Raw genomic sequence first — 20681 nt, 5'->3', positions numbered from 1 at the left:
ATACATCCTTGTCTCACTCTGAACCATTCTACATCAAGCTCAGTTCCTACAATATGTTCTTATAAAAGATTTTTCAGAAGAATGATCAGATATTCTAGCAACCTTTGGTAGTCTTACTTTTTTGCACATTTGGGCATGATCTGCAAAAAGACTCTGCTATATCTGATCAAGCAAAAACAAACCTCATTCTTGTGGGGGGAGAGTGCTGTTTCTCTTTATCTGATTAACGTTATCTGTCTTATCTTGGGTCTTCTGCCTTTTCTGAAATGTGTCTGCTCATTTGGCATTTCCCTTTTCATGTATGACTTTATTCTTACATGTAAAGCAAAATTTCATTTGCAATTGCAATTTGTGCAAAAGTGTGATAATTTGCTTTGTCCTGTAACTCTCTTCTTTGTTTAGGTATCACCCATGTTTTCCAATATCTGGGCCATGCAATCATCTTACATATTTGTAGGAGTCACTATCACTTTCACTGCCTTTTCTTTGTGGCCTTAAATCTCCGTATTTGTTCTTCCCATTCTGCTTAATTACTTCATTATTTTTGATGGTAGTTATTAGTCATCATGAAAAGAATCTACAGTATTCAAACTAAATTTACAATCTGTAAAAATAAAAAGTTTAAATTCTTAATTTGCATTTAATAATTTATTAATTTCTTAAATTATACATTCTATAGCATGATTCAAATAATTTTCTGGTAATTTTAGAATTATAGTGTCTAAATTTTGCAAAACATAGAAATGGTTACAGACTAAAATGCACAACTTACATAAACATTTAAATAGAACATTTGTATTCAAAAGTCTACACACATTTCATAAAAATATAAAAAAATAGTTCAATCATTGATTCATACTTTAACTAGACTAGTATATTAAGATGCCCCTCCCACATATTCCTCATAAAAAGACTCCCATCAAAAAAGAAATTAAAAATAAACTGTATCAATTAATGATTACTGTCAACAGCTATAATTCATCACAATAAACCTGTTATTTCTTTTCTGTAACCTACAAGAAATGCACTGCAATCTTTCATAATATGCATTTTCCATTCAAATTCACTATATATAACTTGTGCTTTGCAAAAGATAAACATTTTAAAATAAGTGACACTAAATTAGAATATGACCAGATTAATCAAATGCAGGTTATAGGCTAATAATTTTTATGCAAAAATATCACAAGGAGGAATATTTAAAGACATCTTTTTTTTTATCCAGCTCCACTGAAAATAAATATTTTTCTCATTGTAAGTATTTGTATATTTTTTTCTAGGTGCCCAAAATAGCGTGCAGACAACAAAGCAAACACCTCAAACTCTTCCATTTTACAATGCTTTCAGGGCATATTTAATATTAGGGAAAGGCACAAAGATGAAACGTTTCAGTTGCAGCACTGAAGACTACTCTCCATGCACAGTGCAAAAACAGCTTAAAGGGAAGTCTTTAAGCTTGAACAGGTCTGATTAAAAAGATCAAAGCATTTGGCCTTGTTTCAAAGATTCTGATGCATGGTGGGGAGAGAGAGAGAGACATGTATGTAGCTGCCTGCAAGGATTTTTATTACAAAACTGAAGGTGGTCTTTGTTAGTACTGGATAATGCTGTTTCTCTTTCAGTGGACAGAGGATCACGGTTCTGTTCCAAACTATGTAAAAAGGAGTATCCTAGCCTTATAAATAAACCATTGGGTACACTAAACCACTTAGATTTGGATGAGAAGAAAAATCGCTGTTACAAGAAATGTTAAGCCACTATTTAAAGAATGACAAAAGTGCAGAAACAAGTGTCGCTAAAAATAATAATAATAATAATAATAGTACTGTTGCTGCCATATGTTCTCATACAGCAGGCTGCTCCCTCAAGATTTTCCTCTTATTTAAGGAGCAATTTGCTATTCATCCTGTGTTTAAATTTGAACATAGAAAATCTCCATCCAAGCCATATTCAGAGGGATGAAGGTCCAACATGGCCTTCAGGTTCAATCCAAGATCTCCCTCCTTCTAGAGAGCTGGAAGAAGCAGGGAAAAAACATCCACCTCTGCCAAGCACTGATCAGAAATAAGACTAACTTAAAATGTGCACAATTTAAAAACAGTTTTGATATTAACAAAGTCAGTTTAAAACCTTAATTACTACAGCGGGGAAAGGATGTGTTGATCTGCTTCCAGAAAAGTAATTTGGAGGCAGCAAACTTGAAGTGAAATGGCCCTATCCCCTTTCACTTGCAGCATCGTCAACTGAAATCAGTGTTGCCTTGAATGAAATAAGTTTCTCATCTCTGGCTTACATGTTTTTTTCAAGGGAATGCCCAGGATTATTAATTGCTTTTTGAGTGAAATGTTATAACCTTCTATTTTAGAAAATGCTACTTCTTGGATATTTCTTTACTCTGTTTTTCAGTGTTCATTGTGTTCCCTTTCCAATCTGTAACAAACAGAAGTATGCTCTTTTTTAAACCTGTAATATAACATTAAGAATTTATTCTGAAATCATTACATGTCATCATAAACAGGGAATGGGCATTTAAAAAGACAACTTAAAATGATCTGGAAAAGTATTCACTCTGATTATCAATGACTTACATTCCACTAAATTACAACCATAACTCCTCAAGGATTTTTTTTTTGGGGGGGGGGAAGAGAATTAATAAATGGCAAAAGTTAAAAACAGAGGCTTAAAAGAATAGAAACACTGCTAACCTATGGTTAGGTGGCAATATTTTAAACTTTTGCCAAATGTAAAACATAGCTTGAAGGAGAATTTCTGGGCTGAAATGTTTATCTATTGACCAGTTGCCAAGCGAATGCTTTACACGAGAGTAAATTTAAACACATCCCTTTCTCTGAAAGGAAGAAAAATATGAAACTAAATTATAAGACTAGGAGGAGTCAGGAAGCACCCCAAACTCTTGCTTTCTCTAACCTCCTCTAAACTGGAAATAATTAATTTTTAATTTTGAAACTATAGCATAAACTATTTTTATTCCTTTTGGACACCTTGCTTATAGTATTAATATCTATTTCTATTGGAAACACAATATTGTAATGGAGTTTTCTTTGCCTGGAAGAGTGAATGAGGGAATAGATCTTACCTTTCTCTTCCCCCCACTATCATATCCTCTTCCACAAATTTGTGTACTGTGTAAGTAGAAGGAACTAGCCAGCAATTATTCTAATGAAAGAGCAAAAGGAAATTGTACATGGCGGTCAATCAAAACCTAATGTTACAGGAGTGCTTGCTATAAGACTTTAGAGAGAATCAGCTTAATTGTAGTAAGATACATATTCCTCAGCACAATGTGAAGATCTCTACCTGGCATCATTTTTGCAAGTCTAGAAGGGCAATTGAGACAGAGAGTCTGGTTTCAATAGGCTCAACAATCCTACTGGACTGAGATGGTAATAAGATCAGTATATAGGATACTGATCACAAAAGAATCCAATTACCGGTAATGTAAATTTGATACTAAACTATTAATTGACTACAATATTGAACTATTTTTTTTTACTTTTTCAAACAAGCTTGCTTTTCCTGTACAAAATGCAATGTTGTTTTCTCTGTAACTGAGGAGAGACATTAAATATGGCTTTGGGTATCTTAGCCATCTGAAATCAAACTTCATATTCTCTTTCCATCTTACTTAGACTATAAAACTGATGTAAACACAAGGTTGCTGTATGACTATAACACAGGATGATTCAGAAAATATATTCTGCTTTCTGGCATGTAAACATCAGGATGACTGGACCTTAATTCATATAAATATTAGATTTCTTTAAAAATTAAGAAAAAAGGTAGCATTCCCTATTAAACAGTAATCCACAAAAATACTCTTTCAGTAAGTATTACTTGCCATTTAACAGATTATGGCCTATCAACTACTATGTAAAAACACATACCGTTTTACAACTGTAAAAACAGACAACCGGTTAGTTTAGTTTGGCCATTATGCATTTCCGATGTGAGCTATTGTTTAATGCCACCATAGTCCTAGCATCGCACTAAATTGTTCTTCTTCTTTTTCTTTGGTGGTTCATCATCTGTGCTGCTGTCTGTGCTGCTGCTGCTGCTGCTGCTGGAAGAACTTGACTCTGTTTCAAAGTCAGAAGAACTAGAAGAACTACTGGATGATGGAGAAGATGAAGAACTGGATGTGCTTTCATCACTATCACTGTCATCTGAAGAAGAGGAGGAGGAGTCATCACTCTCTGATGAAGACTCACTAGCGGAGGTGACGCTGCTGCTGCTGCTGGAACTTGTCACACTTTTAGACCTGGACAGAAGTTTTAAAAAGACCAGCAGAATTATTTAGCAATTTTACTACAAGATTTTAGATTTTTAGTAGGAAAAGCACAACCAAGTATTAGGCAACAGCTTGCATCTTCTCCCCAAATATTCTGACATTCACTCAAGGGCTGACATTTCACTTTCCTTTGCAGTAAGCCTATGCAAACCATTCTGTGAGATTTTGCCTCAGCATACAGTCTCTCAAAGCAGAAGAGTCTGTTAACCGCTTCAAGGTTCTCCTGAGACTGGCATGTCAAAAAGCAAATCCTTGCCTGGGGGAGGAACACGATGGGAAGGGACCTGTATCGAATTATTTGCACAGACTTACCATGTAGTCATCGACAATCATAAAAGAACAACAAACATCACAAAAAGCTTTGTTTTTTAAAATTAACCCATTTAATTGATTCAAGGCATAGATATCAGCCCATGAAATGATAAAGAAATTATTAGAACATCATTTCCTACTGTGTCAATGATTTACAGTTCATGTGTCTTCCTCGGCCTCCTTCTTTCTGATGATAATAAGGCAGGAAGTGTTTACAGATATTTAAATAAAGTCTGGTTTTCTGCAGCAAGGTTTCTACAGTGCATTATATAAGAATGCATCCATGTTCAATTATTTGAATTGATTGTAAGGTGTTCCAGGCAATGTTTAAGGTTCTTTTTCAGTGCTTAAGACCCTAAACGGCTTAGAACCTCGCTATCTCACAACCCTTTATGCAAGGGTGTGCTGATAAATGTATAACAACTGGCTATGCCAGTTCCATTTATACTGCTGCACTGCCAAATAGGTGACAGGCATGTCAACTGTTGCAGTTCAGCTCTGCTCTGGTTTGAACTGGCTCACAACATTCCAAAACATTTAACAATTGGCTCTCGCAAGCTGACTCCATTACACCACTGGGTTTAACTCAATAGAGCTTGTCCAGCAGGTAAGGCCCTTTTAAAGAAGCTCTCACATTTTAAGGTCAGTTTGGCCACCAAACAAAATGGCCTTCTATATTTTTCTCAAGCTACAGAATGTACTGCATCAGAAATGGAGTTTGATCTGTGGGTTGTTTTTTTTTTTTGCTTTAAATACCCAGGAAAGGTCTTGGGCTCTTGGGGGGTTCCCAGGGATAGGCTGGAGAAAGTACTGAGTCGTTGTGCAGCAGCTTTGAAAATCCATGCTAGGAAATAGACTAAAAATAAAATTGTCATCATTATAATGGCCCTATAAAAATCTATAGTATATCCACACCCATAATACTGTAAGCATTATGCCAGTTACATGGAGGGGGGAGGGAATATCATAGAGATGGAAAACTATTGAAGATACTGAAGACAAAAATATTTACGAACTCAAAGTTTTCCCTCTTCACATTTTATTTATTTACTCTCAACAAGAAATCACACCAAATGCGTCTAAGGCAGCCTAACAATATTTAAAATAAAGGTAAAAGAAGTACAATCACAACTACAAACATTAGAATACATAGTAGCTGAGACAAATACAGCAGTCACTAATATAACTAGGAGACATTAAGAAAAAGTAATGCAAGGAATGAAAATTGTTGAGCTGGAAACCAGTAGAACCAGGTTAGAGAGCACTGTTATGTCAACACAGGTCAGGTGCCTTTCAAGGCATACATTAGAACATCCAGGTATTTACTGACTTGGAAACATAAACAGAAGGGGTTTGATTTATGTATAGTGCAGGGCACACATTTTCTAGGTATATGTGGCTTCATGCTTGTCTGGTGTAAAAAAAGACTAATCAAGCTGAGTTGTGTCTACTAAGTAGACCAATTTCTGAAAAAAAGGGGGCCAAGAAATTCAAAGAGCCAAGAATTGCCGGGAGCCTGAATAAAGCCTGACAATTGGGGATGGGGGAGGGAAACATTCTTGAGGTACATTTCCTTCCCAAAAGTATAGAATCAGATTTTCATCCAGTGAAAATGGCTGAAAGGAAATTCAGAATCATTTAAAAAAAAATCTTCACAGAGCATGTAACTAGCATGTGAAATTCGTTACCAAATGTGGTGATGACCTAGATATATCTTTAAAAGAGGATTAAATGAGTATGTAGCGGATCAAGATTGAGAGCTTAAGTCTTGAAGACTCAAATGTTTCTCTTGAGTTGGAAGGGTGCCTCCAAATACCAGTTAGAGAGCAACAATGACAGGAGAGATACGGTCTCCAACCACTGTTTATGAAATATTTGGCTTGCCAATGTGAGAAACAGAATGCAGGGCTAGTGTGGGCTTAGGCCTGATTTATCAAGTTATTCTCATGTTCTTTTTTAGCCAGCCTTTTTCAATGTGGAAAAGTTTTGACATTTAAACCATTTTATTATATTTCTGTACTGGCATTTTTATTATTGTTAGTTTCCTTGAGTTCTTTAAGAACAGAAAGAAAGGATAGAAGTCAAAAATGAATAATCATATTAAAAAGAATATCTTCTTTCAAGTTAGGAAAGGATCGGAAGTGGAGGGCATGTCAGTATGAGTCCAAGTTTAAGATAATAATACTATGAAACTATTAATGCGATGAAATCTATTTAATTTTAAAAAAATGTTTCCTCACATACCTTTTTTTCTTGTTCTTCCTGTCTGTAGTACATTCGCCAGAGCTGATTGGGAGGGGAGGGAATCAGGTGGAAGGAAGAAATTACTTCAATTAACATGTCTTTTTTTTAAGAGTTCAATCAGAAAACCTGCACTAAGATCAAAATCAGTTTCTTAACAAATGAGAAAACATAAAGGCAAAGTTGGAAATCTAAGATATAAAAAATAAACAAAACAATAAAAAGTACTAAATAAATAGAACTGCATATTCAAACTATTTAAATAAATGTTATTAATAAATCATCCACAAAATTTCATAATCAAATAGCATATAAATATCATTTCTATATGAACAAAATATTTTGGTTGTTTTTTTTTTTACTAAGTCCAACTTAAGAAAGTATTAGCTGTACTGGAGTAATATTTCAGATACCATAAAGCAAGTACACTGAACTTTTTTAAAAAAAAGAAAGATGTTTTAAGAATTATCCTTAATCTTAACTAATTCTTTTATATAATCTTAGTTTAAATCTATCTGCCTACTAATTTGTTAAGAGTTGAGAATGCATAGGTTTTGACCTTCATGCATGTAGCAGGCAGATAGGTTTAAACTAAGATTATAGAAAAAAATAGTTAAGATTAAAGGATAATATTTAAAACATTTTTAGCACCAACAAAATAACAGAATGCAGAATAAACTATAAATTATGGTATTTAAATGGCCAATAAAATTTACAAATTTTGAAGAAAAGATCTTAGCCATATTAATAGGAATACAGACTTGGTAGTTCTTTGGTTAGTCTAGAATAGCTATTATTCCCTTCAACATATTTTTTAAAAAGAGCAACAACCCTGACTTATTTGCTGGACTGAAATGTCCAGCAATGTTCTCTTAAGGTGCATTATATAGGGGTGGGGGGAAGTTATAATGTCACCAAAATGCAAGTGTTAGTAAAAATTAGTCTCTTATTTAAAATAAAAATAAAAATCATGGTAGCAAAAAAAGAATACATTTATAATATGTCCACTTTGAATAACATCTCATTAAATTATGAGCAAGGTTCATTGAGGCAGAAAGGGATCATTTCAGAGAATTCTAGAAAACTGCATTTCTCTTTGGATCATCTGAACTCCTAGATATACACTATGTTGCCAAAAGTATTCACTCACCTTGCCTTTACTCGCATATGAACTTACTGTAAGTGACATCCCATTCCCAATCCATAGGGTTCAATATGATGTTGGTCCACCATTTGCAGCTATAACAGCATCAATTCTTCTGGGAAGGCTGTCCACAAGGTTCAGGAGTGTGTTTATGGGAATTTTTGACCATTCTTCCAGAAGCGCATTTGTGAGGTCACACACTGATGTTGGACGAGTTTACGTGGCCTACCACTTCGTGGCTGAGTTGCTGTCGTTCCCAAACACTTCCACATTCTTATAATACAGCTGACAGTTGACTGTGGAATATTTAGGAGCGAGGAAATTTCACGACTGGATTTGTTGCACAGGTGGCATCCTATACAGTTCCACACTAGAATTCACTGAGCTCCTGAGAGCGACCCATTCTTTCACAAATGTTTGTAAAAACAGTCTGTATGCCTAGATACTTGATTTTATACACCTGTGGCCATGGAAGGGATTGGAACACCTAATTCTGATTATTTGGATGGGTGAGCGAATACTTTTGGCAATATAGTGTATCATTTCAGGGACTATTTGACTGTTTCATCTGGAATACTGCGTCCAGAACACATTGGACTACTGTTGATTCAAATAATTTAATTCTGGAAAAGGCTGAATCTCCACCCAGAATAGCATGGTCCAAACTGCCTCCCTGGAATTTGGCACAGTCCGAAGGGAAACAGAACATTCCATCTCCATTTAATAATGCATAAGCCTAAATTACACAAATACTTTTAACTATGAGGGTAAATAGTGAGGGAGTGGGCAGGAAAATAACACTAGAAACAGAAATGGAGTGAAGGGAGAACTGAACTAGTAGCAGAATAAAGATAACAAAGGAAGAAAAAAAAGCGACCACACAATAGTTTCATGAAAGAAAATTATTCAAAACTGAACTGGAGGAAGGTATTTACTGCTGACTTAAATGGCTACTGCCAGAGTTCTATTGATCATAATAGACAGATAGATATTAAAAAGAGCCCCCACTGCAATTGTTTTACATACTGATTTGTAAAGTTGACAAAGGCTTGCTTGGCATATTCTAATTTATGTCCAAACAAACATCCTTACGAACTTATGTCTATTTTAATGGTTTCCCTGTAATTAAAGAAAAGAGGCAGTGAAATAATATTCTCTTTTCCCATGCACAATTTTCAGTCTTCATGAGGTGTGTCAAACATTTCCAATTTGAAGCATTTCAATTTCAAAACAGGCAGTTCTGTTCTCAAACATCAGCTTTGCTAGAACCCATTCCAAAAATGTTGCAATCTCCCCCCCCCCATTCTTCTTGTGTAATCATTAGCATCTCTGTCAAATTATAATTTACATTGTGTAAGATGTTACTAATGATGAGCATTAACGTGACCACTATTGGAACTATATCAATGTCAAGATTGCATCTGTAGGGTCCTAGAATCCCTCCCCCCCCCCAAATGTTAGAGGGCAGAGACAATTCAGGTTTCAGAGTAACTAGCTGTGCCTGGAAGAAGATGAGCAAATTTAATTTCACTTCCCCCCTCCCCTCTCCTGTTGTGTTCTAGCAGCTTCTCATAGCCAGTGGTTTTACATCTGGACAAAAGTTCACCTCCAATCCTTCTCTATGATTTGCCCTATTCAGATGAGACTTGATCCCAAGGCACTAACTCTTTATCCTTGTCACAGGACTTTATGAACTCCTGGATGGTTTAAATTTGAAATGGACTGCTTCAGTATCACAGTAAACAGCCCCATTTCAATATCAGAATGCTTCTGGTAAGTTCTGCCTCCACCGAGGCTGAACTTTGCTTAATTAGACTTGATCTGAAAAACTGCTTTACTGTTAGTGGGTTTTCAAGATTCTGTAGTTACCCTGAAAGCAATAAAGATCTTTTCAGAAATCCAAATGGTCTTGTTTCCTGAGTTTGCTTGTCTCATGGGACTTAACAAGAAGCTTAGCCACTTTCACTATTTTCTAACTTTTCTAGCCCTTCATGTAACCCTGCCAGATAGATGTTAAAAAAGAAAAGCAGCATTTTTGCCAGTACATTTCATCTCTGTTTTAGAAGTAGAGAGTGAATTAATGTTTTATTGACCTTGTCAATACTGTCAATACCTCTATTGACGAGGCTGTTCATTTAACTCCTGATAACCTCACCCAGGGTTCTCTCAAGCTAAAATGAACCCTCTATAGCTTAGCTTTCAGGATTATTTAGGTTATAGTGTTATGCATGACATTCTGATTCATTCCTCTCCAATGGCCAGTTACATAGTACAGAACTTGTTAGAAGCTTTTCAGGGTCTTTTCTTGTTGTTGTTGTTAGTTGCAAACTCGTATCTGACTCATTGCGACCCATGGACAACATTCCTCCAGGCCTTCCTCTCCTCTACAAATCCTCTGGAGTCCATTTAAGCTCATGCCTACTGCTTCAGTGACTCTATCCAGCCACCTCATTCTCTGTTGTCACCTTCTTCTTTTGCCCTCAATCTTTTTCAGCATTAGACTCTTCTCCAGCGAGTCCTTCTTTCCCATTAGGTAGCCAAAGTATTTGAGTTTCATCTTCAGGATCTGGCTTTCTGAAAAGCAGTCAGGGTTGATCTCCACTAGGACTGACCGGTTTGATCATCTTGCAGTCCAAGGGATTTGCAGGAGTCTTCACTAGCACCATAGTTCAAAAGCCTCAATTCTTTGGTGTTCAGCCTTTCTTATGGTCCAACCTTCACAGCCATACATTGCAACTGGGAAAACCATAGCCTTGACTATAGGCCCTTTTGTTGGCAAGATGATGTCTCTGCTTTTTAGTATGCTGTCTAGATTTGCCACAGCTTTCCTCCCAAGGAGTGAGCATCTTTTAATTTCTTGGCTACAGTCTCCATCTGCGGTGATCTTGGAGCCCAGGAAAATAAGATCTGTCATTACCTCCATTTCTTCCCCATCTATTTGCCAGGAATTCAGAGGTCAGGATGCTATGATCTTAGTTTTCTTAATGTTGAGCTTTTCCTTATAGATATAAGTATTTCTATAAATGACATGTAATCTTTTACATAGTAAATCATACCTTTGTTGTAGTAGCTGGTTCTCTTTTTCTTTAAGTGCTTTTTTAAATTCTGCTGTTCGTGATGGTCTATGGAGATATTTTCTTTTCCCTGTACATTCATATGTCCAGTGTCCAAATTCCAAACATTTCTGACACCTTACATGTTGTTTATTTGCCTCCCTGTGGAAATACATAAATGTGATTGAAATCAGTTGGTTTTTTTAATTTAAAAAGTCAGATAGAACAGAAGTTGGTCTACTTTGCTTGAAATTAGGCTGCAGTTTTAAATTAACTCCTGCTGTAGTTGCATTATTTATAACTTGATGATTACTCAAATCCTCACAGTTCAATAAATTTCATTTATTTAATCAATTTATATTGCCATCTATCTTGCAAATGACTCTGGGTTGATAATTTAAAAACCAAAGAAATCAGCAATCAGCTTCATATCTGAGAAAATTGCCAAGTTTTAAGAGCTTTCTGTAAAGCCAACTAGGTTGGGGATAACCTAATGCGGGCTTGGATGGTGTTTCAGAAGGCAGGTATTCCAATAGAAAAATCATATTTTCTGAGACTTGCAAGATGGTTTTCATTAATCAAAGAACTTCAGTATGATCCTCCTGATAGATACAATGGGATAGAATAGATAAAGATAACTAAAGAAATGTGATCCCACAAATAATCAGTCCCATAACTCGAAGGATTTATAGGTATAACTCACAACTTAAATTGCACTCGGAAGCCTATTGAGAGCCAGGATGGCTTGAGTAACAAAGGTTAACATGGGCATATCAGATGTAGCCAGAATTCTATCTATGCCTATCAGATTCTGCAACAACTAGTTGCCTGATATCCTTCAAATCAGCCATTGTAGTAGAGTCCATTTCAGTACCCCAATGGAAGATAACCACAGAACAAGTTACCATGAACAGTGTTTTCTGTGGATGTCCAGGAAAGGGCATAACCAGCACGCAACATAAAGCTATTCCTAGCCATGGTTGCCACTTGTTCCTCAAACAGAAGCCATGAGTCTAGAAGGACCCCCAAATAGCACATTGATTTTGTCTATAAAATATGCCCATCCAGAATTAAGGATGATAAATCATGGGCATAAGAGGGTTCTAGCACCCACAGCCACTCAAGTTTTGTTAGAGTTGAATCTATTCTTCCCCCTCCAGATCCCTTCAACCTCCAAACACCAAGACAGAAACTGCATGGCACTTTCGTAGCAATAATTATATTTATTTGTATTTCACATGATCCCTAAAGCCCGACTTTACAAAAGCTCATGTCCAGTCATTTTTGGAATAGCACCTATGAATGTCACCAGAACGTCCTACATTAGCAAAGCTAGTTCCTGCTTCCATCTCCTGGCCTTAACTTGATATTACAGCTGAGACCCAGAGAGGCAGATCTTCTTCTATGCTCATTCAACTTTCAATAATAATACATGCTAAGGCAGCCCTCTCATCCTTATCACAAGTGATAGAGGTTTTATTATGGATTGATCTGCCATTTAGAAGCAGCATCCAAAAGCCTGGGCCTCTGAATATTCAATGATTAAGAAGTGTGGTAGAGAGCAGAAGGCTGAAACACAGCAATGGTACAGCACACCAGAAATACAGTCCCTGAGTGAGGCCCATTTCCCACAACCCAATTCCTGCATGGCAAAGGCCAGATAGCTGTCATACCAAACCAGAAGCTGTTTAGCAATCATAAGGCCCGGGCTGGTTGATCCCATCACCAGCCTTCAATTCCTGCTTCTACTGCCAATCAACTCTTACCATCAGAGATAATCCGTTGCAGCCATATCCAGCAGAATATCCAGACCATTTGCCAAGATTCTACAGCACCTTTTCCTTCATCCTTATCACTGTGTTGTGCTGATGGCCCCAACATCTGATTTGAATTGTTGTGGCTAGAACACCAATCAACTGACCTAAAATGCTCCCCTCCTATAATCTGTTGATGGTTGTTACGAGCTGTCACTTTTTAAATGCATGTTCATAAACAAGGAACATTTTACGTTATTTAAACAGCAGTCAAATTCAAAATATGTCATTATTAAATGCCTTATATTTAAATATCACGATAGCTGACTCATTTCATTTTTTTAAAAACCACTTATGGCTGTCTCTGTATTTTAAGGACTATCAGTAATTCATCTGTACAATTCAGAAATTCATTGTTTGGAATGCTATCGTTTCAAAGCATTTAAAACCAGCTTCAGAGCATATTTAATAAATAATATATGATAAGTATAGAAACCTGCTAGACTGAGCTCACAATGGCTGGGTTCACGAAAACAAGCTAAACATACTTTATTTACTTTGAGTTCAGCATGCTATTCAAATTCAGTCACTGCAGTTTATAAGTCACAGTTAATGGTTCAGGAAGTTCTGCAAATGCAGCAATTTATAAATTTAACAACTCATGGCTTAGTATGGTAGATAAATAGTCACAATAAAACCAACAGTAACTGGTTACTTTGCTATTCAAATTTTGCTAAAATATTGCTGTGAATCACTGACCTAATTGGAATTTATATAATTGATACAAAGATTACTTGGCCTAAGACACTTGAATTTCATCATTTTTTTAATACAAACCAACTCAATGTAACTCAATATTCATTCAAAAGTATGCATTGTACTGATTCACATACAATGTTTGCTTCCTTGGAATTTTTATCTAAGGACTTTTTTTCTAGTCCATAAAGTCATTTTTAGTCTCAATATTAACTATTTCTTTCAGAATTAACAGCATAATTTAGAGGAAGATTTATGGTGTGTTGTGATACAATCTTTTTCACTTAGATACTTTCATGTGATATCAGGATGCAAGTTAAAAAAAAGTTAAGAGTTTAGGTTCTGAAAATTTTGTATTATTAGAGCTCCTCTGCTTATTCCGGATGCACTGCAGGGGGCCAACTAGCTCCACACCAAATTTCAGGGATAAAATTAATGTGTTTAGACTTTTGCAAGGCTTAAATAATCTATTTTTCCATTCACTCTCCACTCCCATTCCAAATAATACAAAACTAGGGTTTGGGAGACTGCAAAAAAGATTGCAATTGGAAACATATAGTTTCTTAAATTATATCATGATACTACCAAAAAAAAAATGGTTGTTGCTAAATGTATTTCATCAATTTATGAATACATTATCATTTTTCTTGTGTAATGTATTATCTTCTTTATGCAGTCATATTCAGGTATAGAGTTGCTGCAACTGAAATTGCCATTATTACTTGCTGCTTGAAAGAGTACAAATAGAACTGAAATAATATAGGATCAGGACTGAAAATTCAGAAGAGAGATAGGATTTTGCTGAAAAGATTACGGTAGAAAAGGATAAAAATGAAGATTGAATGCTTAAAATCCTTTAAATTCTATTTCTAACTGAACTGATTTGATAATATTAAACATTGCTGTTTGGTATATGGTTATGGAAAATTTGTTCTTTAATAACATTCTAGGTTTTTAAATAAAATATTTTGTTGTCAGTATTTAATACTACATTCATTAAAGCAATTTAGCAGCTTTTTTCAATCCTATAAAGACATATAACATATGGGCTGGGCTGTTCACTTCTTAGATTCATATCTTTCCAATTAAGTGGATTAGAATAAGATTGTATACAGAATTAAATAGATTATCTATCTTGACAGGGTGATTTTTTAGGCGTCTGAAAAATAACTCTACAACTCAACTAGCTGATGGTGAAGAATGCTGAAAATTATTCTTCAGCAGCTGTAAGAGAGCCAGAAAGCCCTAAACAATTAAAACTGTAGATTGAAAAGTGTGGATTGAAGAATTAAAATACAGCTATAACATAGATAATGTCTGAATGGGCCATCCAAACATTTATGCAGAAATTTCATCATATATTTGCAATAAGCTTCTCCTGATGAGGTAGTGGAAAATGGCAACAGATTGTCTGAAGACCAGTTCAGATGAAATGCAGCAAAGCGTCAGAGAGAGAATGTGTGTACATAAAACAGTCTACTCAAAAACACATAAATCTTACTGCAAATTAATATCCTGTGATATTATTCTCTTATCATCTTGATTTTACATCTAAGCAATGTTTACAGAACATGATCAATTTTAGAAAATTAAGACAAACAACTTCTGGGCTCCCATTTTACATGGCTCATTTAACCATGGCTTATTGCTTCCTTAAAGCTATAAATGTTATCCAGTCCCAGAGCAGCTGCCATTGTCTGCTTGATATTTTCAAATTCTGATTATTGCTAACAAGAATACCAGCAATTGTGACATTGGATGACATAGTCTGAAAATTATATACATACATACATACATACATACATACATACATACATACATACATACATCAGACTATATATATTCATTTTCATACCATATAATACTACATATTATATTATATATTATATTATATAAAAATATATAGTATTTATATTTACTGTTGTGACTGTGTATTTATCAGGTTTTCTGAAGATATTAAAATATTGTATACATAATAATTGGGACAGGGTTGAAGATTTAGGACTCTTTCATAATATTCATTTAATTCTAAGAAGTTAAGAACTTCTTAACTAATTGCAGCATTGCAAAATATTTAGATTTACAGAGAGAAAATACCGAGTGCCAGAACTATTAATGAAAGCTCACTATAATATGTCTAACACAAAATTAAGAGCTAATTAGAAGACATGCATTACATTTGATGTAATATATCTAAACAGCATTACTGAAGTCTTTAAAGTGTAAGGATGTATTTAATCATTAATTTATAAAACCATAGTTTGATCTGTTCACACAGTACGCTAAAACACACCAAACAAACCATAGCTCAGTACTGTACACCTTTGGCCACTGATTCTATTCTATTTAAGACAGTGTAGAATCACATCGCAGGTAACATTTTAGCAATGCTGTATAGGAAATAATTACACTTTATTTCTAACAATGTTTGAACAAATAACATTTCGTGAAATAGTTATGGAGGACGGCACTTGCAGGTGCACCCCACTAAGCAAAGCAAAATAAAGAAGAAGTTACGACTGTAACTGTCTAGATACCCATTAAACCGCTTATTCTGCAGGTTTTTCCACAGTAAGCGATGCTGAAAGAAACACGCCGCAACACATAATGGACCAAAAGAGGACCAAAACCTCCGAGGTTACTATCAGGGGGGCTACGACATCTTTCGCACCTCTCTAGTTCCTGACCCCTGCAGAAGCAGCGGGGTTTTAAGGTACTTCAGCACCTGCCCCCTCGACTCGTACATGCGAATCCAGCCTCCTTAAAAGACCAATTGTACACATACAACTATTTCTCGCCCTTTTAAAAAGGTCCTCCCAATTCTTCTCTCTTATTGCTGTCCTTCCCTAACAGCTGGGGAGCGAGTGGTTTGGATTCCCCGCGCTTCGCCCGCAGGACTGCCTCCAGATCGCTTAACACCCCGCTCTCTCGAGAAGTCCGGGGTGTTAGCTTTCTTCTCCAAGCCCTTCTCTGCCCTCCATACACACTCACGCTTGTCTCCGAGCAATCAAACGATGCATGGGAGTCGCCATCTTAGCCATCGGCCGGGCACAGACTCAAGAGGCATGCCGGGAATTCCACCCTCCCTTTTCCTGTTCTATCGGATGACGTATTTCGGCAGCCCGTGAAAAGAACGGGGAAGGGAAGGCTCGGACTGTACCATTGGTCATCGTAGGTGGGCGTCTTTGCTCTCTTTTTCTTGCCCGTACTCTTTTTCTTTCAAGCATCTCTCGCCTCCTTTAGCCTTTCCCCGAGCTATTAGTAACCCTTTTTTCTTGAGGGTTCAACCGAAATAGGGCGGTGTTTATTTAAGTACTTTTGATGTCCAACCAGAATGGAATAAACCATTTCGAACTGCAAATTCTTTCTTAAAAGAGATCATTAGCTATAAAAAGGAGGCGGGGGAGATGCTGGTCTCTGATATGAAACACCCTCCCCCCTTATTTCTTTGAGTGTGGAAGAACATTCAAAAATCAAAAGTATACATATCCTTCTGCAATCTCAGATAACACTGCCAGTCATAACTTCATATAATGAGGTTCTAAAATCCATAGGTGATAAAAATAGATTATTACTTGGGACTGTATGTGCTACAGTTTGTGAATGTTCTGTACTCAACAAGAGGAAGAAGTCATAATTTTTTAAAAAATAATATTGTACTACTCTTCCCTTGTTATTTTTTACATACATGGAAGTGTTGTAGTTCATCACACAATCAGGCAGATGTTCACCAGATTTGGCATTTTTATCCACCTAGCAAGACATTGTCAACCTGTGATAGGTAGTTGTGGATGTTTGATGTAAATGGTCGTTGTGCTTTTATTTTCAGGTGTTTGTATTTTGTGATTATCTCAAGTTCTTTTTGCTGTTTCCAGGCACTGTCAAGTCTACTATCCAGACTTTTTTGTCTTTCTTATTGACAATTGTTAACTCTGAGATATTATGTTGCAGGTACCCATACACACACACACACTTTTATGCCTCACAAGTTATAACATTGTAATAGGATAATGTTTTGGTGACTGAGGTAGACTTACATTTAGTCATCTTCACACAACAAAGTATGACCAAAGCTAAAATAAATGCAACTTATCTATTGCCTGTTCTACCAATATCTGTTTTCTGTAATTGGCCTTTTTAATGAATGAGAATTGGATTGGTCTTTACAAGATTATAAACAGACTATAACTACTTTAATTATACACCATTGATAAAATAAACTATTTCTTTTGGAAGGGCAGACATCGGAACATTCATCCAACTGTTAAAATACTGTTTTTTATTTTTAATCCAACAACTACATTCTCAGTATTTTTTCAGAATCTGTTTATAAGAATGAAAAGGCAGCTTTTTGGTATGATACCCTATAAATACATTTGTTAGGCCTCCCTTCATAAATCAGGCACTTAAGCTGAAATATCCATGGAGATTTTGAAATAATAGACATGTACTGTATTGTAAGTAACAAAAGGAATTTATATTGATATTTATATAAATATAGAAAAGAAATATAACATAACTAAACAGAATTTTATCCAAACATATTAAGCTGAACATTCCTTCTATAAGTGGAGAAAATTGAGATCTGGCATTCACTGAGGAAATATAGAGGCTTTGATCTTTTCCAATTTCATCTTTTGTCATCCATACCTAGTGCCTATCCATGTTGTCCTAGCAGAATTCGAACCTCCCAGAACACTGCAGGAGTATTGAAAAATCCTCTTGGAAGAACAAAATTAATCTGAGTGCAATTCTTACTCCAATCCCTTGTGTGAAGATAGATCACATTTTGGGCACTCAGTTACAGCCTGCTTATATTTACAGCCATTTGTAATACTTTGGAGTCACATCACCATGATTTACAACTTTTTATTTTTTTGCCAGAAACCAGTGTTTACTTTTGGCTTCCAGCAAAGAAAAGCCCACTGTGAACCATGGGCTTGCTTAATGATCAGTTAACACCTGCCACAAAAAAAAAATTGTAAAATTGGGTGTGGTTCCAGGGATGATCTGCTTAATGACTAGGTGGACTTAGGACTGGGTTCAATTACTGTTGTAAATCAACAGTACCTATAGATAGGTTCTTGCCAGACTAAATCTTTACTACTTTCACACTAATGGATCTCCTTGGGAGATTGTAGAGTCTGTGTGTCATTTTCTTCCTGTCTCCTATCCAGCTCTGAACTGGGCTGCTTCTTGTCTCCCTCCCCTTTCTGAAATGTGCTCCCTCTTTCCTATAGTCCATCATGCTAGCTCTCCCTTCATGGGCACCATCTCTCACAGAATGTTGTATTTCTCTATGACATTTCTTAAGGCACTTCTCTAACATTATAGGGACAAGTTTCCCATAGAATTTAAAAGGGCATTAAAGTGATCTTCTGAGAAAATGCCAGTTTGCATTATGTGCTTACTCATGATTAGCTGAACCATTGTTTGTTCAACTAACTCCTTTTTCTCTGATATGTTGAAGCATAAATTAACTACATGAACTGAATTCACACAATATATAGGCTAGGACGGTGATGGTGAATCTATGACACGCATGTCAAAGTTTTGGTGACTCAGCATTACTGTAGTTTCCCAACACCCAACAACTATTTTTGAAAGCACACCCTATTCTCATGAGATTTTTTGTAGGCTGTTGTGGAGTACTAGCCTCTCATGCAACTCTTTGAGGCTCCAGAGGTTGTGCAAGATCACACCCTATTCTAGCTTGGCTTCTTTCAGGTCATTAGTGAATTATGTTTCTGTTTCTGCATGCATGCACTTTGAATTCTCAATGTGTATAGTCTATTGCACAGTGTTTTGAACAGAGTTGGAAGGGACCTTGAAAGTCTTTTAGTTCAACCCCCTGATCAAGCAGGACACCCCATCAAGAAAAGTGATTGTCCAGTCTCTTCTTAAAAGCTTCCAGTGATGGAGCACCCAGAGTTTCTGAAGGTAGGATGTGGCTAATTGTTCTCACCATTAGGCAATTTCTCCTTAGTTCTAGATTGCTTCTCTCCTTAATTAGTTTCCATCCATTGTATCTTGTCTTGGCTATGATGTTTTGGAAAATAGGATGACTTCTTCCTTGTGGCAACCCTTCAAATATTGGAACACTATCATGTCACCCGTAGCCTTTGTTTTCACTAACTACACATACCCAATTCATGCAATTTCTACTGCTTCCGAAAATTGCATGAGAATGGGGCATGCTTTCACATGGATTTTTGAAGGCCACAGAAGCTGCTGAAGAATATTCCCCAAAGCTGCTTCAAGAATGGTCTTACATGAACTAGAGCAATCTTGGGTAGCTGCAGAGGCCTGTCAGCAGAAAGAGATTACTGCCTGAAGGTATGTGGCAGATCCTGGGAATCACACGATTGGAATAAATAAACAAATAAATAAATGGATATGTAAAGAATTGTTTCACTTTTGTTCGGGGGGGGGGGAGTATGTATGACATGCCAGCAGATTTGGCATTTTCTGAATTTTTTGACAAGTTGAGCTCAAAAGATTAGTCATCACTACCCTTAATAGTGTATTCTTAGGATTAATGATATAATGGATTTGAGCATAGCAATTATGCATGTTCCTATTATGAAGTATGAACAAATAAAAATATTCATATTCAGAGACAAATCTGTTCTTCCTTTCATGGATTTAATATCTGTAAAAAAAAATAAGGTGTTAAAATAACTAAATTACCTAACCATTATATTTATAATATAAATTTCCAGAAATGGAAATCATTTCTGGAAAAGAAATGGAATAGCTGAAAAAGTCTTAATATTGTAACTGTGTGAGATAATAGCTCAATATAAAATTTAATTCAACTGAGTTCTAAGAACCATGTAATATTATCTGCAGTGTAATTTGAATTTGGCATCTGAGAAACATGATATTCCTGAGTACCATATGTGCATGATGATCCCAGAATAGAGAATGAGCAATGTGCTTCATGACATGTTTAGATTATGCACAGTGACATCAGAATTGCTTGGGATTAGTATTAGCTGTAGCTTTTATTATGATCACAATAAACAAAGCAGAATATGTAGACATAGAAAGGGATTTAATGGACAGGCAGGGCATATACTGTATATATACATATATTTCTATTTTTTAAA

The 20681-nt window shown here is 35.9% G+C and overlaps 1 protein-coding gene across 1 annotated transcript; it reads right to left on the bottom strand.

Annotated features, from left to right (window-relative positions):
- Nucleotides 1-1914: 1914 nt before the first annotated feature.
- ZCCHC10 (zinc finger CCHC-type containing 10) lies at nucleotides 1915-16656 on the bottom strand. Its single transcript, XM_032210268.1, has 4 exons — nucleotides 16561-16656; nucleotides 11063-11221; nucleotides 6866-6907; nucleotides 1915-4279 (listed from the first exon to the last, which is right to left on the bottom strand). Exons 1-4 carry the CDS (start codon nucleotides 16608-16610, stop codon nucleotides 3997-3999), a joined length of 534 nt encoding a protein of 177 aa, XP_032066159.1. The 5' UTR covers nucleotides 16611-16656; the 3' UTR covers nucleotides 1915-3996.
- Between the last annotated feature and the right edge of the window lie 4025 nt (nucleotides 16657-20681).

This window comes from Thamnophis elegans, chromosome 2 (assembly GCF_009769535.1).
Source record: "Thamnophis elegans isolate rThaEle1 chromosome 2, rThaEle1.pri, whole genome shotgun sequence".
Classification (NCBI taxonomy): Eukaryota; Metazoa; Chordata; class Lepidosauria; order Squamata; family Colubridae; genus Thamnophis; species Thamnophis elegans.
This window is presented reverse-complemented; position numbering and strand designations above follow the sequence as displayed.